Here is a 23,842-nt window from a genome sequence, read left to right on the forward strand (position 1 = left end):
AGTCTCTTAAATAAAGACAAATCAATCAATCAACAGTAAGTAAACGTCCACCCACACAACGTCCACTTCCTGAAATGTTTATATGAGTCATCAAACTTTGCTGAAGCTTCGGACCATCCCCCCACCCCTTAAGCATGACGTAATGTATGTCCCCTTACATATAAAAAAAAAGAAAAAAAACGAAGAAGGGCTTACGGATTTTTAATTACAAAAACAAACATGTGGTTATTGACGACATACAAAAAAAATCATACATTTTTAGATGCGACATGCTAATGATTTCATCAGTTTGCGTAGTATGAAATATCACTTGGCGGGCACTGTATAAGCTCTATCTGTCGTACTGTTTCTTCATTGATATCCAATTAGCTATGTTGAAAAACAAATCATTCGCTGGCGACTTTGAGGGATTTTCTTCTTCTCCTTATTGATACGCATCCAACAACCTCTGAACACGCACGCCGGAAAATTACTAACTCCCTTCGACAGAAAACACCATAGCTAGCAACTGATCATATGCTGCTGCTATTTGGACCGTGATAATTTATAAATATTTATACTGCGCTTTTTTCGATTCTACTTTTTCCTCTCTCACTCATTTCGCTTTCTGTGGCTGTAAATGCATTCCCAATGATTTTAATTACGTCTCTACGTTTTTTTTCTATTTTTTACCTTTCTTACTCGGTGGTTTATGCGTGTGACCGCATTCGGCACCTGACGCCGGCCGATCCTGATTTCTCCGACCTCGCCGACCGATCCAGATCTTCCGACACCGAAGACTATATGCCATTGAACGCATCCATCACGGTACAGACGGGACCGGAACCGCCAAAGCCACCTCCGCCCCCACCCGCTCCACCGATGTTGTTCCCACTCAACGGCGGCACCATCAACAGTAGCAAAACGAACACCATCGCCAATAAAGACGGCAGTCAGACCGGAACGAACAAAAGCACCAACGGCAACATTCCTCCACCACCCCCACCGCAGGATTCAACGATACGAAAGCAGCAGCAACCGCTGTCGGCCATCTCGATTCAAGACTTGAACAGTGTGCAGGTATGTACTAGATGATGGTTCTTGAAAGGAACGGTGTTAAGTCTTTCCAAAACATTATTTCTGGCAAAATGTACATTATTGTAAGCTAAATCATATGAATCTTTAAAGAAGAATTACTTTATCGATTCCGGACGGGCTTTTGTTCCAGTAGTCGCTGCAATGAACAAATTCCTTATGCTAGGGAATCAACGAGTACATTTTGTTTTATTTCGCACCAGTGAAACAACGAGCAACTGATCGAGATCTCAGTGTTGTTGCTGCTAGTTGTTGTTTGAATGATTTCACTTCAGCACACGCACACGGTTAGAGAATAAACTCAAATTTGCGTCACTTTGAGCCAAATTTGTGGTTCACAAGAACCGCACAGCATCGGAGTAAACATTATTTTCCTAATTTTTATGCAGATCGGGATTAAAAAAATACAATTCCCCTCAGAAACCTTTTTTTTTTGTTTCTGCACATTTTGTTTCAGATTGCTCAAAAACTGTTCGAAACCAAATAAAACTTTTTTTGCTCACCACTCTTTTGATTCCAAGGGGCCCCCATATCCGTTCCGACCCCGGTTCCCCACAATCCTTAATCCGGGTCGGACTATCAGCAATCATGGGAGAAATCCCGGAAGTAGTGCCTAGATGAACCTCCAGGTGTCTAGGGGGTATCCCAGTAGGTATCTTCATAAGATTCTCAAGAGGATTTTTGATCTTTTTAATTCGTGAATTTTAGCTTGATTGCTAGTTCTTCACAAATTTACAAAAGCCATAAAGGACAAACGTCTTGAAATTCCGCTTCAACAGTGCATCAAAACTTCAGACGCACAAATCTCAAGAAGCAAGCTTCAAACAATTGCGCTTTTCATTATTCCGTTCTTGCTCACTTTAAATAAGAAGCTCAGGTGCGCTGGTTTTGTTTACGAAAAGATTTGTGCGCTCAAAATCGTGAGTAGGTGCCAAAGTCGGCCATTGTGGCGGCCATTTTGGGATTCTAACAAATCCTTGAAGGAATTCCGAGAAGATTTCTGGAACATTCCCAGATAGAATCCATGAAGGAAGAATTCGAATTCTGAAAAATTACTGATGCTATGTCGGAAACAATACGTAAAAAATCACGGAGAGAATATCGTAGAAGGAATCCCGGAATGATTTCATCATGGAATCCCGAAAGGAAATTGGAGAAGAAACATTTTTCAGGAAGAGTTGCTAACGGTACCCAGAGATGAATTTCCAACGAAGTCCTGGGAGGAATATTAACGGAATTACTGAAATATTGACTATCCAAGAGGAATCCCTATATGAATTCCAAGAGAAATATGTACTACATACTTACTTTCAGTCCTGAGCATCCATAGTGGTACAGAGGGCCGGATTGAAAGATCTCTATCCTGGGCGATTGCCAGCCATCGCCTTGACCTGTGGCCAGCTTAATTTATGTCGACTTCTTTTATTTCCTTGCTGAGACTGCGCCGCCATGGGCCTGTGGGTCTGCCTTTGCTGCGATATCCTGCTGGGTTCCAATCTAACGCTTGTTTGCAGATTTCGTTCCCGCTTCTGCGTACAGTATTATTATTAGCTTTATTTACGAGGCTTTCACTGCCGTGAATCGCAAGTCAGTCCCATATGCATTTTGGGCAAAAATGAGTTAATGACCGTTTTCGAGCTTTCTTCGGATGATCTTTCAGCTGCGTACAAAAAAATATATAGTTTGTTCAGTAAAATTGAAAAACAACACCAAGTCAGATTGTCCCATAATGAAATGTAATCGCAAGTCAGTCCCATTACGAACTTGTGCGCCCTCCGGTATAAATCCTAACACTATTTTAGCCAGTTTTATATTTTTCACTGTTACGTATTCACGTTTGAAACAAAATGTGAAAGTTTCATGATGATCGCAAAAGTTTTGAATTCATGGCGATTTTTTAGAGTTTCGCATGGAAATCGAATTTGAAAACTTCAGAGGCCATTTTCTCAATGCCTACTTTTTACATATGGGACTGACTTGCGATTCACGGCAGTTCAGCCCTAGGCTGGTTCGCCTCGGAATGCGTAGAGTTTGGCTTAGCTACATCCGCTTTCGCTCCCAAATTTCTGCCGCTACCGGCTTCTGATGAGGTCAACGATGGAGCTCCACGTTGGAGATCCAATTGTGAGGTCACGAATTGTACACCGCAGGCATCTATTGATGATGCAACCGTTGAGTGTGCTCCGCTGATACACACAAAGTTAAACCGACGTATAGCAGCACAGATTTCACGTTCCAGTTGAAAATTCTGATAGTTTTTCCATACATTTCTTAAACTCCCCAAGGCAGGAATCCTGTACTTATTTCATGTTTCCATGCATTTTAAACTTGAACTTGTAAATGAAGGGGGTAAGGGGTACTTTTCTTTTCGTTTCAGATAGCGAGTATAGGCGTTAAGCCTTAGACATTAGGGCCAGGGCACTCGATGTAAATATCACTGTCCCATCCCAAGAAATTGTGCTGATATGAAGTGTGCATTACTTTCTTAGTCACGCCACTCCCACCGATTCAATGTACAAAACTCATTCCCCTAAAACCGAATTCAAAAACATGCGTCAATCATGTTATTCATAAGTGGATAACCTGATTGCCGTAAATTTTTGAATTGTCTTCAAACCCATTAGTCTGCATAGTGGGCCTGGCCGTTTTAATATCAGAAGAAATTCCAGTATTTCCAGGATGCTTTTCAACACAGGCTGTGCAAGCACTAGAATACAATAGAATAGAATTTCTTAAACTCGCAAAGGCAATCCTCGTCTTATTGATCTGTGTACCTATGTCGATCTTGGTGCCACCATCGGCCGCCATTTGGCTACCAAGATATTGGAAGCTTTCAACTTTCTCCACTGCTTGCTTAGCTACCGTGAAGCTGGAAGGGTTCGCCATTACACATCCAACGATTGTTGGATTGTTGCCTTTGATGGTGAGACCTACCGTCGGCAAGATCATCGAGCTTACTCTGCATATCAGAGCGCCGTTTAGTTAAGAGAGCACTGTCATCAGCCAGTTCGAGGTCATTTAGATGCTCCATGGCATAGGTTCCCAAACTTTCTACAGGTCGCGCGACCCCCTTTTGTCAGCAGACGTAGTTTTCGCGATCCACTACAGGAATTCCTTCATTTGTTGCCTGTTACAGTGGAATATTTTACTGTCCCTCGCGACCCCCTGGATGAAGGCAGGCGACCTCCTTGGGGGGGGGGGGTCGCGACCCACAGTTTGGGAAACCATGCTTCATGGTAATGGGCTGCCACAGCAACCTACGATTTGGTACAACATCAATCGCAAAAAGCCAATTAAAATTAATTATGATATGATCAATCGCACCTACCAGCATCACGTCGATTACGATGAGGGACAGTAGCGGTGATAGGATACATCTTTGCCTCACTCCAGCGACGACCCATATGGGATCGAACAAGGCAACGTTGTGCAGTATTCTGCACGAAAATGCCCTGTACTGTGCTTCAATGAGGCCGATGAATTTCTCAGGGATACCCTTCGCCTGAGGGCTCCCACCTGGGATGGAAAAAAATGAAGATTGCAGCTTAGCAGACACAAACCAAAACAAACATACTCGTGAACCAATGAGGTACAGATACAGGTGGCGCAGATAAACATTGCAAACAACTGGTTGTCTCTTTTGTTCTACCGCTGATCAAATGCAACTCAATTAGTGACGTCACTAATTGAGTTGCATTTGATCAGCGGAAGAACAAAAGAGACAACCAGTGGTTTGCAATGTTTATCTGCGCCACCTGTATCTGTACCTCATTGCTCGTGAACAACAGGGGCCTGAGAATACTCGCGCTTTGTATTCGTGAGTGAACAAAGCTGTCAAGCACTCGCTTGTGATTCGCGAAGCTTCTCTGAGTTTTTTTTTTTGAATTTTGACTCACATCATGACTGACATCACTGGATTGATATTATAATTACACTAAAATGAACTTCCCGCACATCCACTAGTTCTTCACCAATAAAAACTCATGAGTGTTTTCGTTTTCGTTTTGGTTCGAAGCAGGCGGATGCGAATAAACTCACACACTGTTTACCCTCGGAATAGTGAGTAAGCCTTGTGTTGGCTTTTCACTCGCGAATTGCTTCATGATGAGAACAATTCCATCAATGGTGCCAACTGTCTCGACCTCATTCAGTCCTTATGCCAATAGCGTGCGTTGCTTTATCAACTCACCGACCACGAGGGTACGAGCTTTATGCCCGATGGAAGTTTGAGTCTCAATACACCATCATACACGCCGCGTTCCATAGTGGCGGGCCCAAAATGGACTCCTGAGGTACCCCTGCGGTGATGTTGTAGCTCATCTCGCCTTCCTCGGTATCACAGAATAGCACCCTCTTCTGGAAGTAGCTCTCTAATATCTGTTGATCGTAACTTTACGTCCAGCAGCGTGACGACCGCACAATATCGGATTCCTGTTCGCTTCTTTTGGAGCGCTATTTCGGCCGTTTTAGTTACAGCCCTAATAGTGTCCACCGTCGATTGACCCTTCCGGAAGCCGAACTGGTTATCCGAGAGACCAAAGTCATCGGGATTCTCGGTATAGGCCATCATCCTCGACAGAACGATTCGTTCCAATAGTTTTCCTGTGGTGTCCAGAAGGTAAATAGGTCTGTATTGCGACGGGTCGCTAGGTGGCTTCCCGGGTTTGGGCAGTAGATTCAATATTTACTTTTCCACCTCTCCGGAATTTCGCCTCTGTGTAGGCACATCTCCATAGCCATTCTGAATATGTCAGGGCAAGCCACGATGGCCGTCTTGATGGCTGCTGTCGGGATACCATCCGGACCCGGAGCTTTGTTCAACTTAACAATTTCGCTATTGCGACGATGAGCTCGTTGTTTGTCACCGGGGTGACCTCACTTTGGGCGGTTTGGCCCAGGGTCATGTATCGTGGCGCGGGAACAACGTTTCCACAATTGGATCGTTGTGGGGGTGCTGACGCGCCCTTCGTTTTGCCCATACTCTGCAGGCATCACCCCAAGGGGTCGTGTTGGCTGCCTGGCAGAGATTTTCGAAGCACGCCCGCTTACGTGCTTTAATCTCTTTGCTCAGTGCCAGTTCAACCGCCCTGTAGGCTTCACTTCGTTCGACTCTACCGTCAACGGTGCGAGTTTGCATTCTCCCTCTAGCTCTTATGCCTGGTTTAGACTGTTCAATTGAAACGAGCATCTGCGTTGCAAATTTCTCAAACATGTTCAATCCAATGAAATTCGCCTTGACGGAGGCTCTCTGAGAGAATTGCGCTGTGCGTGAAATCAATTTTTTTTAACATGGGAAAGGATAGGAGCTGCATTTTCAAATGCTTCTAAAATATTTTAGGGACTTCAGATTGAAAAAAGTGTTAATGTTTTGCAATATACTTTCAATTAGCTACATTATAACTGGTTTTAGACAAAAGTTTTTAAATTTCAATGTTATGTCTATAATATAGCGTATCAAAATCTCATTCGATAACATTAAGAACGTTTTGCTTGAAAAAATTTCTATAAAGAATTAGAAGCATTTGAAAATGCAGCTCCTATCCTTTCCCATGTTAAAAAAAATTGTTTTCACGCAAGCGCAATTCTCTCAGAGAGCCTCCGTCAAGGCGAATGACGTGTTTAGACTGATCAAATGACTTGGGTGTCCACTTGCATACTTTTGAATCCATCTCAGTTGAAGCATGTGTTGTGTTTACATTGTTCAACTCGTGCGGTGCGTAAGCAAACTGGATTGAATTCAAGACCAACAATTGAAAAGGCCACAACAACATTTTGTAAACAAACATGTTTCTATCGACTTGAAGCCTTTTGAACTCCACCGACACACCTCACCAACACTAACAGAAAGCGCAAACATCAAGCTTTCTGATAGTGGTGGTGAGATGCGTGGGTGGATCTCAGAAGGCCTTAAGTCGACAGAAACGGGTTTGTTTACGCAATGTTGATGTGGCCTTTTCAATTGTTGGTCTGGAATTCATTTCGCTTGACAGATGAATTGAATTCCGCTCACTTGAATCGCGGGTTTAGACGGAGCAAGTGAGATGATTTCGTTCGACTTGCATGAAAAAATTCAACATGTTCAACTTTCGTTCAAGTCAAGTGAGTTGCTCAAGTGAGATGAATGATGGTGTTTACACGTTCAATTCGCAATTAAATTGGGCATTTTCAACTGACTGGAATCAAGTCACTTGTACTGTCTAAATCTAAAACCAGGCATTAGACAGAATGCGCGGAGCTCTGCGATTTCTGGACACCACCAATATAGGGTAAACAGTAAGGTGGCCCACACTTATATGAAAAACAAAAATTTCGAAAAATGCCAAGTCTTACCTCCTAAATCAGTTGTTTTGGACTCCCAGAAGCTACGTTCAAAATTTGAGCAAAATCAATTAAGCCTAAGGGGGCGCTCAAAACGCTTGAAGTTTGTATGGGAAAACTTGGCCAAATGTATGCAGAAATTTTAAGTTTTCGAATTTTGCCGCTAGGTGGCGCTGTAAGCGTTCAACAATCAAACCCTTTGGTATTATTGGAGGTGACTATATGCCGAACAACTTTATCGAAGACCGCAAAGTGATCCAACGTCTGTGAAAAAAGTTATACCCTAGATAAAGTGAGGATAAACTTTATTGTTGTTTTTCCAATACATGTAAAGGAATAATATCAACGATGAAATCTCAATACTTTGCCTCACTTTGTCAAGGGTATAACTTTTTTCACCGCCGTCGGATCACTTCGCGGTCTTCGACAAAGTTGTTTGGCATATAGTCAATATGCCAAAGGGTTTATTTATTGAACGCTTACAGCGCCACCTAGCGGCAAAATTCGAAAACTCAAAATTTCTGCATACATTTGGCCAAGTTTTCCCATACAAACTTCAAGCGTTTTGAGCGCCCCCTTAGGCTCAACCGATTTTGCTCAAATTTTGAACGTAGCTTCTGGGAGTCCAAAACAACTGATTTAGGAGGTAAGACTTGGCATTTTTCGAAGTTTTTGTTTTTCATATAAGTGTGGGCCACCCTAGTAAACAGGTATAATATGCCCCCTAAGGAAAAAAATGTGGGCTGCAAAACGGTGAGTCGATAAGGAGAGCGTCCAATATAGCTCTGGTCCTCACAAGTTCCTACCTCATGCTTCCACGGGTCAACCGATGACAAAGACCGTCAGCTAAGAGTTGTGTGCTTAGCTGGTAGTGCAGCCTGGGCACTGTTGTCCTTCTGACTTCAGCTAGATTGAGGAGGTACGATCCGAGTGTCTGTTCACCAAGGAGGTGCGGCTCAAACAGCGTCTGTTCTGGCATTCAGCGGCTGAGTAAGAAACGCTGCACCACGCCCAGCTAGATCCAAGGTGGTAGCCCCATCAGCGTGGTCGTCCCAGTGTTGGTTGGGACGTTAAACAGAACTGGCACGATGGCCCTCCGGCGAGACAGGAGTGTTGGCGTAGGCCCAATAAGCCACCCGTAAAAATCCCCATTGCGAATAACAGGAGAAAATACGACTCGATACAATCGGCAAAGACCCACGCGACGAAATAAGGACTACGATTGAAAACTTGGAACATGGAATTGCAAGTCACTAGGTTTCGCAGGATGTGACAGGATAATCTACGACGAACTACATCCCCGCAACTTCGACATCGTGGCGTTGCAGGAACTTTGTTGGACTGGACAGAAAGTGTGGAAAAGCGGGCATCGAGCGACTACCTTCTACCAAAGCTGTGGCACCACCAATGAACTGGGAACAGGATTTATAGTGTTGGGCAAGATGCGACAACGTGTGATCGGGTGGCAGCCGATCAACGCAACGATGTGCATTGAGAGTTAAGGGCCGTTTCTTCAACTACAGCATCATTAACGTCCACTGCCCACACGAAGGGAGACCCGATGACGAGAAAGAAGCATTCTACGCGCAGTTAGAGCAAACATACGATGGTTGCTCGCCGCGTGACGTGAAAATCGTTGTCGGCGACATGAACGCGCAGGTAGGAAGGGAGGAAATGTTCAGACCGGTAATCGGGCGAAACAGCCTGCACGCCGTATCGAATGATAACGGCCAGCGATGCGTAAACTTTGCAGCCTCCCGTGGTATGGTAGTCCGAAGCACCTTCTTCTCCCGCAAAGATATCCACAAAGCCACCTGGAGATCACCCGACCAACAAACAGAAAACCAAATCGACCACGTTCTAATCGACGGTAAATTCTTCTCAGATATAACCAACGTCCGCACATACCGCAGTGCGAATATAGATTCGGATCACTACTTAGTCGCTGTATGCATGCGCTCAAAACTTTCGACAGTTATCATCACGCGTCGAAGTCGAATGCCGCGGCTCAACATCGAGCAACTTCGTAACGTAGAAGTGGCTATAGACTACGCGCAGCAGTTAGCAGTGGCCCTACCAACGGAAGAGCAGCTTGGCGCAGCTACACTTGAAGATGGCTGGAGGGACATCCGATCCGCCATAGGTAGTACCTCGGCTACAGCACTAGGCCTCGCGACTTCGAATCACAGAAACGACTGGTACGACGGCGAATGTGAACAGTTGAAAAACGAGAAGAATGCAGCATGGGCGAGAATGCTGCAACACCGTACGAGAGCGAATGAGGCACGTTACAAACAGGCGCGAAACAGGCAGAACTCAGTCTTCCGGATGAAGAAGCGCCAGCAGGAAGAACGAGATCGCGAAGCGATGGAAGAACTGTACCGCGCTAAGGACACACGAAAGTTCTACGAGAAGCTGAACCGCTCGCGCAGAGGCTTTGTGCCACAAGCCGACATGTGCCGAGATAATCACGGGAATATTCTCACGAGCGAGCGTGAGGTGGTCGAGAGGTGGCGGCACCATTCCGATGAGCACCTCAATGGCGACGTTGCAAGTACCGAAGGTGGCGTGGTAACAGATCTAGGAGTATGTACACAGGACGAAAGACTTCCGACCCCTGACCTTCAAGAGATTGAGGAGGAGGTTGGTCGGTTGAAAAACAACAAAGCCGCTGGAGCAGATCAACTACCAAGCGAGCTTCTAAAATACGGTGGAGAAGCACTGGTGAGAGCACTACACTGGATCATTACCAAGATTTGGGAGGATGAAGTATTACCGGAGGAATGGATGGAAGCTATCGTGTGTCCCATCTACAAAAAGGGCGACAAGTTGGATTGCGGGAACTACCGCGCGATCACACTACTGAGCGCTGCCTACAAGATACTCTCTCAAATTTTATGCCGCCGTCTATCACCGATTGCAAGAGAGTTCGTGGGGCAATATCAGGCTGGATTTATGGGTGAACGCGTTACAACGGACTAGATGTTCGCCATCCGCCAGGTGTTGCAGAAATGCCGCGAATACAACGTGCCCACACATCACTTATTCATCGATTTCAAATCGGCGTATGATACAATCGATCGAGAACAGCTATGGCAGATTATGCACGAATACGGATTCCCGGATAAACTGATACGGTTGATCAAGGCGACGATGGATCGAGTGATGTGCGTAGTTCGAGTATCAGGGACAACCATCAGAACTAACCATCGTCCATACCGCGAAAATCGGGAGGCTACGGTGGGCGGGTCACGTCATCAGGATGTCGGATAGCAACCCGACTAAAATGGTTCTCGAGAGTCATCCGACCGGTACAAGAAGACGTGGAGCGCAGCGAGCTAGGTGGGTCGACCAAGTGGAGGACGATCTGCGGACCCTACGCAGAGTGCGGAACTAGAGACAAACAGCCATGAACCGAGTGGAATGGAGGCGGCTACTATGTACAGCAGAGACCACCCCGGCCTTAGCCTGACCGGTAAGTAAGTAAGGAAAAATGAAAATATCTCTGCACTCGTTGCCGAAATTTACTCAATCAATGCATTTATTGATTGAGCAAAGTGTTAGTTTTTATCTGATAATAACCTTTTGCACGAAATAACAGCATTTATTCCGTAATAGGGCACTTGCTGGCTTTGTTTAGTGTGCCCAACAGACCCTTTGATTTTGCTGGTAACGCTTTGTTATGAGCAGGGCCGGATTTAAGGGGGGGCCAGGGGGGCCATGGCCCCGGGCCCCCACATTTCAGGGGCCCCCACAAAATCCCACTTCACGAATAAAAATGTAAAACAAAAAAAAAATGAATGAGTATAAAAAAAACAGAAAATAGAGGGATACAATGTTCAAAATAATTTTTAGTTTTAAGGGAGAAAAAAAAAACGTGTTTCGCATAGGGGTTGACAAAATCGTGTCACTAATGTACTACCTACTTGTGAAATGTGATATATTGTGGTTCTTATTTGAAGGACTGCAGCTTTCGAAGCTCCTCCAAAACATGTTCAAATTTTTTGTTTGAACTAGTCAATCTTGTGAAATTGACCATAATATTTTATTGGAAATCCTGGAAAAAAACATCGCTTAAACTGTAGATTAACTCGTAAACTTTGTAGAATGTATACTTGAAAAGTTCCTGCTGAATATTCGCGTTTATTTCTGTCGAAAATTCTAGACATGTTTTGTAAGAATTTTCCAGGAATTCCTAATAGAATTGCAGCAATATTCTTGTTTTATTTATTTTTTTAAACATTCCGAAAGTTAATTGGAATAATATGGGGTTCTTGAAACATTTTCTTCTCTTAGGATGTAATTTATGGCGAACTCCCGACAAAATCCTTAGATTTCTTGAGGACATTGCAAAAGGAATTTCTGGAGAAATTCCTACAAAATCTGAAAACACTTTAAACGTTTTATAAACAATTTTTGTAAAAATCAGTTTACGAAGGTTTTCTAGAAGTTTCACAGGACATTCTATAAAAAATGAAGTTAGGAATTACATAAGAAACTTCGGCTGGATTTTCGCAAAAAAAAAAAAAAAATAAACAGTCTCTATTCGAATTCCCCCTAAAAAGACAGAATTTCTATTGCATTATGAAGTTTCCCCAGAAGTTGATTTCAGAATTTTGTCGGTTTTTTTTCGGGAAGTCGCCATAGAATCCTCTGGCAGCTGCGTTAGAACTTTTCTGCTTAAGCTCCACAAAAAAAACATGGTAGTCGACCATGAACTCACAAAAACTACCCCAGCAGATGAGTCACAAAATTTACTAGAAATTTTCCAAAGATGTTTGCTATACATTTTTCTATACATTTCTCTAAAGACTCTGATACGAATTACGACTAACTCTAAAGCAACGACCAAAATCTCAAAAAAATATTTTTCTTTATATAATTTCTTCAACTTCTTCCACAACGACATTAGTACTTATAAGAATTAATAATATTTTTGCAATTTTTGTATCCCATATAAGCAAAAATATACCCCTGGAAATGGGGCCTCCACAACACTGTGGCCCCGGGCCCCCACATTTGTAAAACCGGCCCTGGTTATGAGAATCGCGTTACGAAACGTTTCCCAGCAAAATCAAATGGGTCTGTTGGGCACACTAAACAAAGCCAGCAAGTGCCCTATAACGTGTTTTCTAAAATCAACAAAATCATAAACTCACAAAAGCGGCGGGGATAAACGCCCCAACTACAGTATAATATGATGCAACAACGGGCTAATATGCCCCTCTGTAGCGGGGCATTACGCTCGATAACAACGGGGTTATATGACCCTACCGAGTGAATCCGAGCCGGCCAAACGTCAAATATCGGAACTGAGATCAGCTGATGCTGTGCATTGAGTGTGACTATGAAAAAACTTATTATTACAAAATTTAATGACAATTTTCTTATTTTAATTGCAGAGGTAAGTTATTTTACTTCATAATTTAGTAGACAACAGCTAATTTCATTGGTTTTACCTTATTGGCACGTGCTAGCGCTAAATTTTTTTCACATCGAGAATTACAACAAATGTGTGCGTTTTTAATTTCTTGTTGTATATTTGTTTTAAAAAGTACAACAACCACAAAATTGACATAGTAGACTAGTCATGGATATGAAGCCTTATGTAATTCCCTGCAAATGGAAGGGGGCGTTTTGTTCCATGGGGGCGCATTATACCTGTTTACTCTACCAGTTTGCGTCGTTTTTTTGATAGGAATCGCCTTGGCATTGCGGCATCATTTGCACGACTCAGGGTTCCGACTAGATCATCGCTGGATAGATCGTCGGTGTCACCTTCCATAAGCAATCGCTTCACAAATGCCGGCTTATCGAAGCGTGAGGTCAGCCATTCCCGATGACGGTCGATGACCTTCGGCTGTGGTCGCCTTCCTCCGTGTTCCGATGGTTCGCCAGATGGTCACTGTGCGTGTATCCATCGTTGACCCTCCAGTCCGAGCTAGGGTTTGGATCAGGGCTTCAGAAGGTCATGTCAATGATGGACTGGGCGCCGTTCCTACTATAGGTTTTTTTTATCGCCTACGTTCATGATATCCACGTTCTGTCTGACCATAGTTTCGAGTAGAGCGAATACCCCATACTCAATCGCCCAGGCGTTGAAATCTCCACCGAAGACCACATGAGTCAATACCACTAGTGCGCTTGATAGCGAATTCAGCTTTCATTAGCTTTTTTCGTGAATGTTTCCATATGTGATTGAATTGAATATTATTCACTAAGCTAGCGCACCGAATCTTCTATAGAATTGTAATGTTAAGCTTATTACCTGTAAGTAACGACAAAACAAAAATTACACAATTATTAGAAGTTTACTTCCTGAGAACTGAACAACTGAAATTCTGGTGTAATGTTGAACTGAGATTTCAATACGTTTGTCCTTAAAAATCGCATTGATCTCTCAAGACAAAAAATACATGTTCTCTGTTTTTTAAATGTTATTCATTTATTTCATGTCATTTTTTGACGCTATGAAAAATCCCTATAACATGTATGTCTTTATTAAATCGTATGCCTATTCGTATTCCTTTTTCTTTGCAGCTCCGACGTACCGATAAAATGCTCTCGAAGACATTCTCAGCCCCCACGCGCAGCATGAGTATGCAGTGCCTGTCTTCAACCAACGAACAGTTCCTCTCGCAAAAGACAGACCTGATTGCCGAACTAAAGATGTCGAAGGATATCGCTGGAGTGAAGAAGATGAAAGTCGAACGGGCCAAACTGGAGGATAAACAAGCTACCGAGGTATATTCTGAAGTTACTCGACAATTTACAGCCGCAAACTATGTGGATCAGGTAAATCCTAGAAATTCCAATCACGCACATCAAACAACTCACATCAATTTCGTTATTCGTCACAAAAAAACCGCATCGTTTGCCATTACTACTTCATGCACGGAAACCGCTTTCATTCACCATTTGCAACCATTTTTCTCTTTCTTCCACGATCCCCTTGCCTTCCGTCCCCCGTTTCGGGCTTATCAATTCAACTGATAAGTTATTACAGGTACCGGATCGTGATCACCAGGGAAATCTGATTCCCGACTGGAAGCGCCAGATGCTGGCCAAGAAGGCAGCCGAAAAGGCGAAGAAAGAATTCGAAGATCGACTGGCACGGGAGGCGGAGGATCGCCGGCTGTCGGCGATACCCAAGTGGAAGCGTGACCTGATGGCCCGGAAGGAGGAGGCCGAAAACAAGCTCAAGTAAGTGGGGTGGGATTTTTTTTTCGGAAAGATGCACGATGAAAAGGAAGAGGATGGTTTAAACAATGTTGGTCCGCCATCTTGGATTTTCTGATAATTATTCTCGGACTTCTGACAGTCATCGCTTTAGCCATGACTAAAACAGAAACGGGTCGTTCACTTCCAACTTTCACAGCACAGTGTCAATCTATCAGATAACGCCTACGAGCTATGCAATCAAGGGAACTGTGCCGCCATCTTCAGAATTACAAAACACACAATTCTATCCCCTTACGCCTGGCATCCACGCACCAATGTGTGAATTCTCTGCCGACCATATTCCACCAATACTCTGACATCCGCATGAATTTGTGCAGACGCAGGGCTATATTCGGTCTGATATAGATACAGACGATTGCAATTTGGAAGCGCCCTGGCCAAGTTCGCAGGGGTTGACGGTATTGAAGTGAAGGAGTTTCATTTTGATTATTGTAATGTAGTGTTCTTTAGTGAACCATATCACCTTTTTAACACTTTAATGCGCCTCCAACGGTTCATCACGAACCGGCTGCTGCAGATGGAGTATGGCTGATCATACAGGGGATAGACAAAATGATCGGGACAGGCAAAATTTTCACTTTCCAAAAAATGTTCAACTTGCTGTAACTTTTCGAAAAGTGCATCAAATATTCTCAAATTTTTACTGTAAGTTCTTCAACTAGTTGTGTATCAGTGGACAAAATTTGGACAAGATCGGACAATCCTTCACGAAGTTATAAAGATTTTTGAAAAAGATAAAATTATCTGATGGCCAACTTTGAGCTGTTATATCTCCGGATTCAATGAACCGATTCCAATGAAATTTTGACCATTTATGACTTATATAATGAACTCTGGAAAACATTAGACCTAACTTGAAATTTTTAACAAGTGAAAAAGTTATAGCGATTTTATTTTTGTCACGATTTTTTAGTAAATTGGTCTATTTTTAATATGCATCCCATTACTTTTTCAATTTATTGGCGGCTATGTTGTCACTTTCCTTCAAAACGCATTTATATATAAGTCAATTAGAGGGAAACTGAATGAACTATAATTTGTATCTTGAATTTCGAAACGATGTTGATGTTTTTGATTATTTGGTGTTTTATTAGAAAAATAATCTAGTCGTTGTAATTTTCTTCCGTGTTATGAATATTAAGTTAAGTCAATGGTTTTTCATAGCTCATTATATAAGTCATAAATGGTCAAAATTTTATTGCATTTGGTTCATTGTATCCGGAGATATAACAGCTCAAAGTTGGCTATCGAATAATTTTACCTTTTTGAAAAATCTTTATAACTTTGTGAAGAATTGTCCGATATTGTCCAAATTTTGTCCACTGATACACAACTAGTTGAGGAACTTACAGTAAAAATTTGAAAATATTCGATGCACTTTTCGAAAAGTTACAGCTAATTGAACATTTTTTGAAAAGTGAAAATTTTGCCTGTCCCGATCATTTTGTCTATCCCCTGTATGCATCAGACATGCTCGATAAACAGGATGAACCGCCAGGGCTCAGTAGAGTCTATTCCCAAGCAATTGTTCCAAGTCGGTTGGATTTGAGAAGGTTTTGATGATCGTTACAAATCCTAATAAAAGTATTATAGGATTTGTGACAGGTTTTGAAAACTTTTACAGCCATCTGACTTCAAAATGTTGTTTGGGCTCTATTTCCCACGTTTCTCGGTTGATTTTTATTACATAGTAATTTATTAATGTCATAGTCGCTTTTTCGAATTTTTGCAATGTTAGTTGGTCATATTTTCTTTTAATAAAGCAATAAAAATCGACCGAAGAATCAATAGTGCGAAGGAGCATGCAGCACTTAATTGTGCTGATAGATTCAAAGCTAACGTGCGAACACTTAAACGCATTGTTGATCTCAATGCGTTCGACGTGACTTTTTCGACAAAAACTGACTGCTTTATATTAACTGAAAAACGTTACTTGTGTATGACTAGGTTGACATTTCTAGGCTACGCTTGAGAAAATGACATGGTTCATCTAGGTAGGACCGATAGGACAATTGAACGAATTTGAATATTTTTAATAGTATTTGTAGCGGGATGAAAGTTGACATGAAATCTTTATTATTTTAAAATTTTATTGCAATCAACTGACCGACTTGGCGTATTTTTGATTATCTCTTAGATGTTCAGAAGTTCAGTTACATGTTTCTGTGGATTTTGGACCGATGACAATTTAAGGACACAAGAGATAAACACAAGTAGAAAACGATTAGCGAAATCAAGAAAACAATTTGACACATGATCGACTATATTTTAACATACAGGGTTCGATTGATTCGATGAAAAAAACAACATACGACAACTGACTTAACGAGGAGAAAAACATATTTAACCATACCACAAAATCAAACAAGGAGACAAACACAAACCGTGTACCATAACACTACATACACTGAGCGAAAACCCCCGCCATGAATTGAATGATTTTTGCCTCATCTGAGCCCCATGCCTATTTTGGGACAAGATTTGGATGATTTTTCATTTGATTCAGCCTCCTTCAAAATCAAAACAATTTGAATATTGACCATCCAAAGCAAGGATGATTTTCACTGCTTTTCAAGAATACGATAAGTGAATGATATTCTTTTCTTTTTTATTTGATTTTATAGGGGTTTGTTATTACTAAAAATATATAAAATGAGGAATGAAAATGAAACTAAATACACCAATTTCGAAGCATTTTGTCTATTTATTGTGCACAATAAACTTATAATATTCTTGATACTTAATATTCTTCAAAATAGCCGAGCGAGGATCCGATGTTATCACGGGATGTGTGGCTCGAAGCGGATGTTCTGTAAAACATATACCAAACAGTCAGATTTAAGTCCTATAATGAATCTAAAACTATTTAATCTTACCCTTCTCTCTCTCTTCTTGGCGTAACGTCCTCACTGGGACAAAGCCTGCTTCTCAGCTTAGTGTTCTATGAGCACTTCCACAGTTATTAACTGAGAGCTTCCTCTGCCAATGACCATTTTGCATGTGTATATCGTGTGGCAGGCACGAAGATACTCTATGCCCAAGGAAGTCAAGGAAATTTCCTTTACGAAAAGATCCTGGACCGACCGGGAATCGAACCCGTCACCCTCAGCATGGTCATGCTGAATACCCGTGCGTTTACCGCCTCGGCTATATGGGCCCTAATCTTACCCTTCATGATGTGTAAATAACGCTCGACAATCAGTCCACTTTAACCCTTCTTACGATTGCTCTTCAACTTCGCTATGTTGTTTTCAAAGAATAACAGACTTTGATCCTAAATTGAATGATTTTTGGTCCCTGGGCTTTGGATCAATATTGTCTAGGGAAGAGTGTCTTCTGAGGGCCCTCTTGTTTCACTTGTTGCTAGTGTTGTTCAACCATATTTCTTTATTACTTTATTGTTATTTTTTCTGATATAACAACATTAGATTAATGGGTGCGACAGGGGTGACCATCAAAGCCACTTATGTCCCAGGATAATTCGATCCAATAGCCAACGGCTTCCTCAATGGCCGACTGGGTGCGTGCTTTGGGTGGCGGATTTAAGCAAAGGAAGGGGAATCATACTTCGATTGACTTCATCGGATAAAGTGCCATCCGATAAGCGTTCTTGTATGAATCACCTTCCATCGTCTCGCAGTCAAAATTGAATTTAATAAAGCAAATAAATGTTAAAAAAACTTAACAATTGTATTACAGATTTGTCCTCATTTCAACTCTATGCATTATTTTCATTACTGCACAGACAAACAGACGTAACACTTCGAACATTTTTTCGAATCAAATCATAGTCACGGAAACATGTTCGCCCAATGCTAAAAGGACTGAGTTTGGCCGACCATCAACCAGGTGGCGGTAGTGGGCAAACGTCAAACTCAAGCAAAAACGATGCGAGCGCCACGGGTGGTCAGTTGGCCAACTATCAAATTTTCAAATAGACCGTTAAATCGGTGTCCGATGCAAAATATCAGAGTGTTACGTCTGTTTGTCTGTGATTACTGTATTAGTTTCAATATTTAGTTATAAAATTTGAGAAAGAGTATAGCTACATGACTGCGAGACGACGTGGACCACATTGAGGAAATAATTAGTCGATATAGGGTAGTTGGACCATTAGGGAGGGGCCTCTATTTTGGGCATTTTTCTGCTGTTGCTCGGCCGGTTGTACTGGTTGACTGTATTTCTTTTGCGCGATGAGATACTTGCATTATCTACCCGAGCACGAGAATTTGGGTCAGTTGGTTCGATGTTGATTGGGTTGTGTGCAACTTAAACCGCTACCGAGAAATCACCCACTGCGGTTCGGGTGACAACGCGCGTCCTACCACATGAACGTCTCCACTACGACTGACTCGCCACTCCTGATCGGACTGCAACGATCGGGGCGATCGGGCCCGAGCTGAGTATATACTATAGAGTGGCACACGCTGTTGCCATCTCACCCCACACAGGTTGTGCCAGGGGAATGCCTGAAATGGTTGCCACTGCCCAGATAGTTCGGCTTCCTAATCAAATGTTGAAATTTTTAAAGGCCCAGCTATGCTGCAAATACAAAATATTTTATTTTCTTGCAATTTAAATATAATTAAAAATACTTTAAATTATGATTGATATTCGTGATGTTTTTTTTTCCTGTTTGATCACATACACACTAATACTAAAACAGTTACTGCTAAACACATAATAATTACTAATCCATTTTTCCTTCTTTGTTTCTCTCTATAAAATTTTGCATGGTTCGCATCCTTGCGAAACATGAACGGTGCATGAGCACAAGCTTTTTCAGATTTACATATGGAAGATCTTCGAAAGACAACCAGAAGCTAACAAACACAGTATATGGGGAAGTATCATCGACACATGTAAGTAAACAAATGTAAAATACTCTCCACGGAACCTAAATTCTAAGCGTGCAAAGGTAAATAACTAACATACGGCGGGAAACAATAATTGATCAGGAAACTAAGTGGATGGAAAATTATTTTTCGCAGTGTAAATGAAAATTTAACCAAAGTTACGCGTACGAATGAATAACTAGTTTTCAAGTAGTTTTCTTCTTTTTAAAAGCTCTAATTCTCTTTTTTTGCAAATTTGTAGAGCTTTTGCAGCCGAATAGCATCGATATTGTCAAGTTCGTACTAGCTCCCGGCCCGAGTTGCAACACTTAATTGTGCTTATATAGTTCCGAAGCTAACGCGTGATCAATAACGTCAATGCGTCTCGACACGACACCTACTTCTTTGACTAAGCTGGACAACATTACTTACACTGGGAAAAAAATCTTCATTCCTTCTATGTGTCCGGGACATGGATTTTTGCAATGGGGGTAAACAAATGTTTTCCATTAGTGCGACTCATACTTTTGATGAGGCACCATACAGCAGCGACTCATACAATTTAGAGCACATACTATTCATGTGCTAATTTGCCTGCGTAATCGGGTATTGGTTGCATATACTTTGGATGTGGTTTGGCACATGGATATTTGCCATTAAGTATGAGGCAATTTTCCTGAGTGTATGTATGACAAGGAAAATATTTCTACGTTTTTAAATGTTGGTATTATATGAAAAGAGAGGGAGTATGACGTGTTTTCTACAAGAAAAACTAGTAGGACTGACAGAACAATTCGAAGATTTAGCCGTATATTGCCTGGATCTAGGAGCATTTTCTGTTAGGTGCAAATGTTTATTAGTTATGAAGCTAATACGTTATCAATGAGAACAATTAGTCTGGACATCTTAAATAATAATCTGCAATAAATGACGCAAAAACATTATGACCAGCAATTACTGGCATAATGAACATAACTACTTGATATAACACTTCAATAGAGTAGATGCTACATATTTGATATGAGGCAAAACAGTAACGCTACTTAAGTTTGGGAATCTAAGGCAACTAACTGACAAATTGACAAGGACCTAACGTACAGCATGGACCTTACTACAGAAACCAATTTCATACTGTCTACCGTATTTGCATTATTGTGTCTCAAGTCTAGTCCAATACCTTTCCCCAACCTATATCATTACCCTTCCGATGGTGTTCATGTGGTCCGCACGGACTATTACGGCCATTACCCCTCCTTGATCTTCGGCATTGGATTGACTTGCGCTCTTATTGCCCCACCAACTGCTGCAAAATGAAAATGAAAATGAAAATGAAATTGAATGATTTTTGGTATGGGACACGCAGGGAAATGCTTTCAGATGGTTTTGAGATGACGATCAGTCACAACAAACCCCAAGCAAAATATCATTCAATAATTGTGTCAATTGTTATTTTATCAAAGGATGATTTTCATTCAGAAGGACGCAGTAAAATCATTCTGCTGTGGAATCATTCAAAATTCTGATTCTGTGGATTTAAATCGTATTGAATGAAGAATCATTCTTTCAACGGCGGGGGTTTTCGTTCAGTGTAGGTAAATCCTGACTGACTGACCAATTGAAAACATTCCAATCTTCTACCGTATCTTTCTGAGTCAGTTGCAACAGTGTTTTAATGGATATCATTTTCCGCGTACGGCTGGCAAACTGCTTCTGAAAGATTACGTACTCTTTTCTATCTTCAAGTCTAGTGTAGAGGTTTCAACTCTATTCAGAGTGCAGCTAGAAACCTAGCAAAAAAAAACGATTGCAATTTGGAAGCGGTCCCATAAATATCATTAAAATTTTACCATGACACCAATCAAAAGTTAATACCCCGTAACGTGGGTCGATCACCTTGGAATGGTGCGTTACGGCTTAAGATCTACCACATTAAATTTTGATCTTGCAATTTTCCTAGCAAATGTAGCCAGGCTACAGTAGGCTGTAATTTTTTTTTTCTGTGTTTCTGTTAGTGTGTTAAGTTTTTACTAATTGTGAACAATTAGTTTCGGGTGGATTTTGGTAAGTTTATCATATGATGCAGGAATTATCGTAAGGTATAATCCGTTGCAAGCATATCACAAATAGTTTATTCAGTGAAAGATGTTAAAACCGTTTTCTATTCCAGGTTTTCGGCCACCCAGTCCTGCAACGACAAAGATGAAAAAACAAACCAAATAAATAATGCAGGCAGCTGTCTCAACACAACCAAATAATATTTTTTTGCAATTATGTGATAAGCCTCGTTGGATAAATGTACGACTCGTGCTGAAAAAATCATCATTTTGCAACTTGTTGCATACATAACTATTGTGAGCCAGAACGTCTACCAAACGTATCCTTCCACTAACTACGCCCTTATTCCTGTGAAACCTAGGCCTGACAGATCGTAGAGCTGTCGACATCTTTCGTGGGTGTTCATCTAACCATCCTTTCCCATCCCTCAGCAGTCACAAGGACGTGGCCAAGGCAGTGTTTGGCCATTGGACGATTGTGTCAGTCTTGTCTAAGCGTCAGAGATTAGTCTCGAATCTTTATAATAGCGGACGGCAAGGAGGCAACCCTCATAACAGCCGTCTAGGACTGTACCACCTACGAATTTGTGCGACTTGCTTGATGCTAACGCTTATGCTAAAATTACCATTTTTGGGGGATGTGCAGTAGAGCTATCATCTTCCTTCTTCAGGACCAGAATTATTTGCAACAATATATTTTATTAAAAGTTTATGTCGCGCAGTAGCGAATCCCCCTTCGCTTTCTCTGGAGCGCTATCTTAGCCGTTTTGGTTACAGCCTTAATAGCGTCCACCGTCGATCGACCTTTCCGGAAGCCATCTGAGAGGAAGGTTCTCTGAGAGCCTAGAGTCATCTAGTTTCTCGATATAGACCATCAGCCTCGACAGAATGATCCGTTCCAACAGTTTCCCGCCGGTCTTCAGAACAGATAGGTCGGTATGCCGACGGGTCGCCGGGTGGCTTCCCGTATTTGGACAGTAGAACCAATCTTTGCCTTTTTCATCTCTCCGGGAATTTGCCTCTATCCAGGCACTGCTGCATAGCCGTACTGAATATATCAGGGCATACCTCGATGGCCGTCTTGATGGCTACTGTCGGGATACCGTCTAGACCCAGAGCCTTGTTCAACTTGAGTGACTTCGCTATTACGATGAGCTTATCGTCCTACCTACGGTGGCGAGAGAACAACGTTTTCACGATATTCTGCGACATCTCGGGTATGTGTTCTGGGGGTTTTGACGCTCCTTGTCCATGACTACTCTGTATTCATCTCTCCTGGGCTATTTTGTCGACAAGACTCGCGACATCCACGTTCGCTTCGAGTAGTGCCCAGCCTCTCGCGTTAGTCGAACGGCTACCCCACTCAATCACCCAGGTGTTGAAGTCTACGCCGATGACCACAGAACTCATTCCCACTAGTGCGCTTGTTAGCGTATGTAGCATTTATGAGAACTGGGCAATCGGTCACCTGGGTAGGGCGTAACAACTGCAGTTGTAGTACATTGATCTTCGCTATTGAGAAGCCCTCGTGCGACCGGTTGTACAGATCGCCGCTAGATTAACCTTATCCGTCAGCCTGTTCCCGTTATCAGAGGAGGGATGCGGTAAGGGTCCGCTAGTAAGCCGATGTCTGTACTTGACTCCGAGAATGACTGCCACAGCAACTGCTATGCGGCGTCGCAGTGGTTCAGATTTAATTAGGTAGCTTGCATTATCTTCTGCCAGTTCGGCCTCTTCACGTGCCTGGACATTAAGGGCCGCCCGTCGAGCTACCTTTGTTCGCCGTGAAAATCAGGCATTTTGGTGTCGAGTTGCATTCCCTGTTGGTGATATGGCTCTGCAATAGGCCCTTCATTCAGCACTTCCTGCAGAGCTTGCTCCTGTAGGGACCTTTACATGCGCACAACTTGTATCATTGCCCGAGCACTTGAAGCATGCCTCTGGCGGTTCGTAAGTGCTGAGCGGAAACACTGAGCAGCCAACTCTGATCTTGCCGATTGCAGTCGCTATGTTCACCTCCCCTATCGAGACCTTTTTTTTTTCTTCTAAGCCATAGGGGAAAAATCTGCTCAACAGACACCCTAACAGGAAGGTTAGAATAGTGTGGGGTAAAGGCCGTCTTCTATAACAAAAGTAAAAGCCAGGACTACTCTCTCCTCGACCCACTAAACACATTCCTATGGTCGCCAAACCCTTCGTCTCTCCGGAACCACCAAGATGGCATTGCTTCAGAGAGGTGCTAGTGCACATCGCACCCTCAAGGTTAGCTGTGTAGCCTGCAGCAACAAACATCGATGACTCGCTTTGTAGAGTCCACCA

The 23,842-nt window shown here is 42.4% G+C and overlaps 1 protein-coding gene across 19 annotated transcripts in view; it reads left to right on the top strand.

The window, feature by feature from the left end:
* The window catches only part of LOC109421864 (putative uncharacterized protein DDB_G0282133), a 539,561-nt gene that overhangs the window by 512,972 nt on the left and 2,747 nt on the right, over positions 1-23,842 (top strand). For 15 of the 19 annotated variants that reach the window (XM_062845548.1, XM_062845556.1, XM_062845557.1 and 12 more), the window contains 3 exons: positions 762-1,059; positions 13,933-14,187; positions 14,390-14,595. In XM_062845548.1, coding sequence (XP_062701532.1) covers positions 762-1,059; positions 13,933-14,187; positions 14,390-14,595 — 759 coding nt within the window. The remainder of the gene's footprint in view (positions 1-761; positions 1,060-13,932; positions 14,188-14,389; positions 14,596-23,842) is intronic. The other 4 variants (XM_062845545.1, XM_062845554.1, XM_062845547.1 and 1 more) reach the window with 3 other exon arrangements.

The sequence above is a fragment of the Aedes albopictus genome, chromosome 1, assembly GCF_035046485.1.
Source record: "Aedes albopictus strain Foshan chromosome 1, AalbF5, whole genome shotgun sequence".
NCBI classification, from domain to species: domain Eukaryota; kingdom Metazoa; phylum Arthropoda; class Insecta; order Diptera; family Culicidae; genus Aedes; species Aedes albopictus.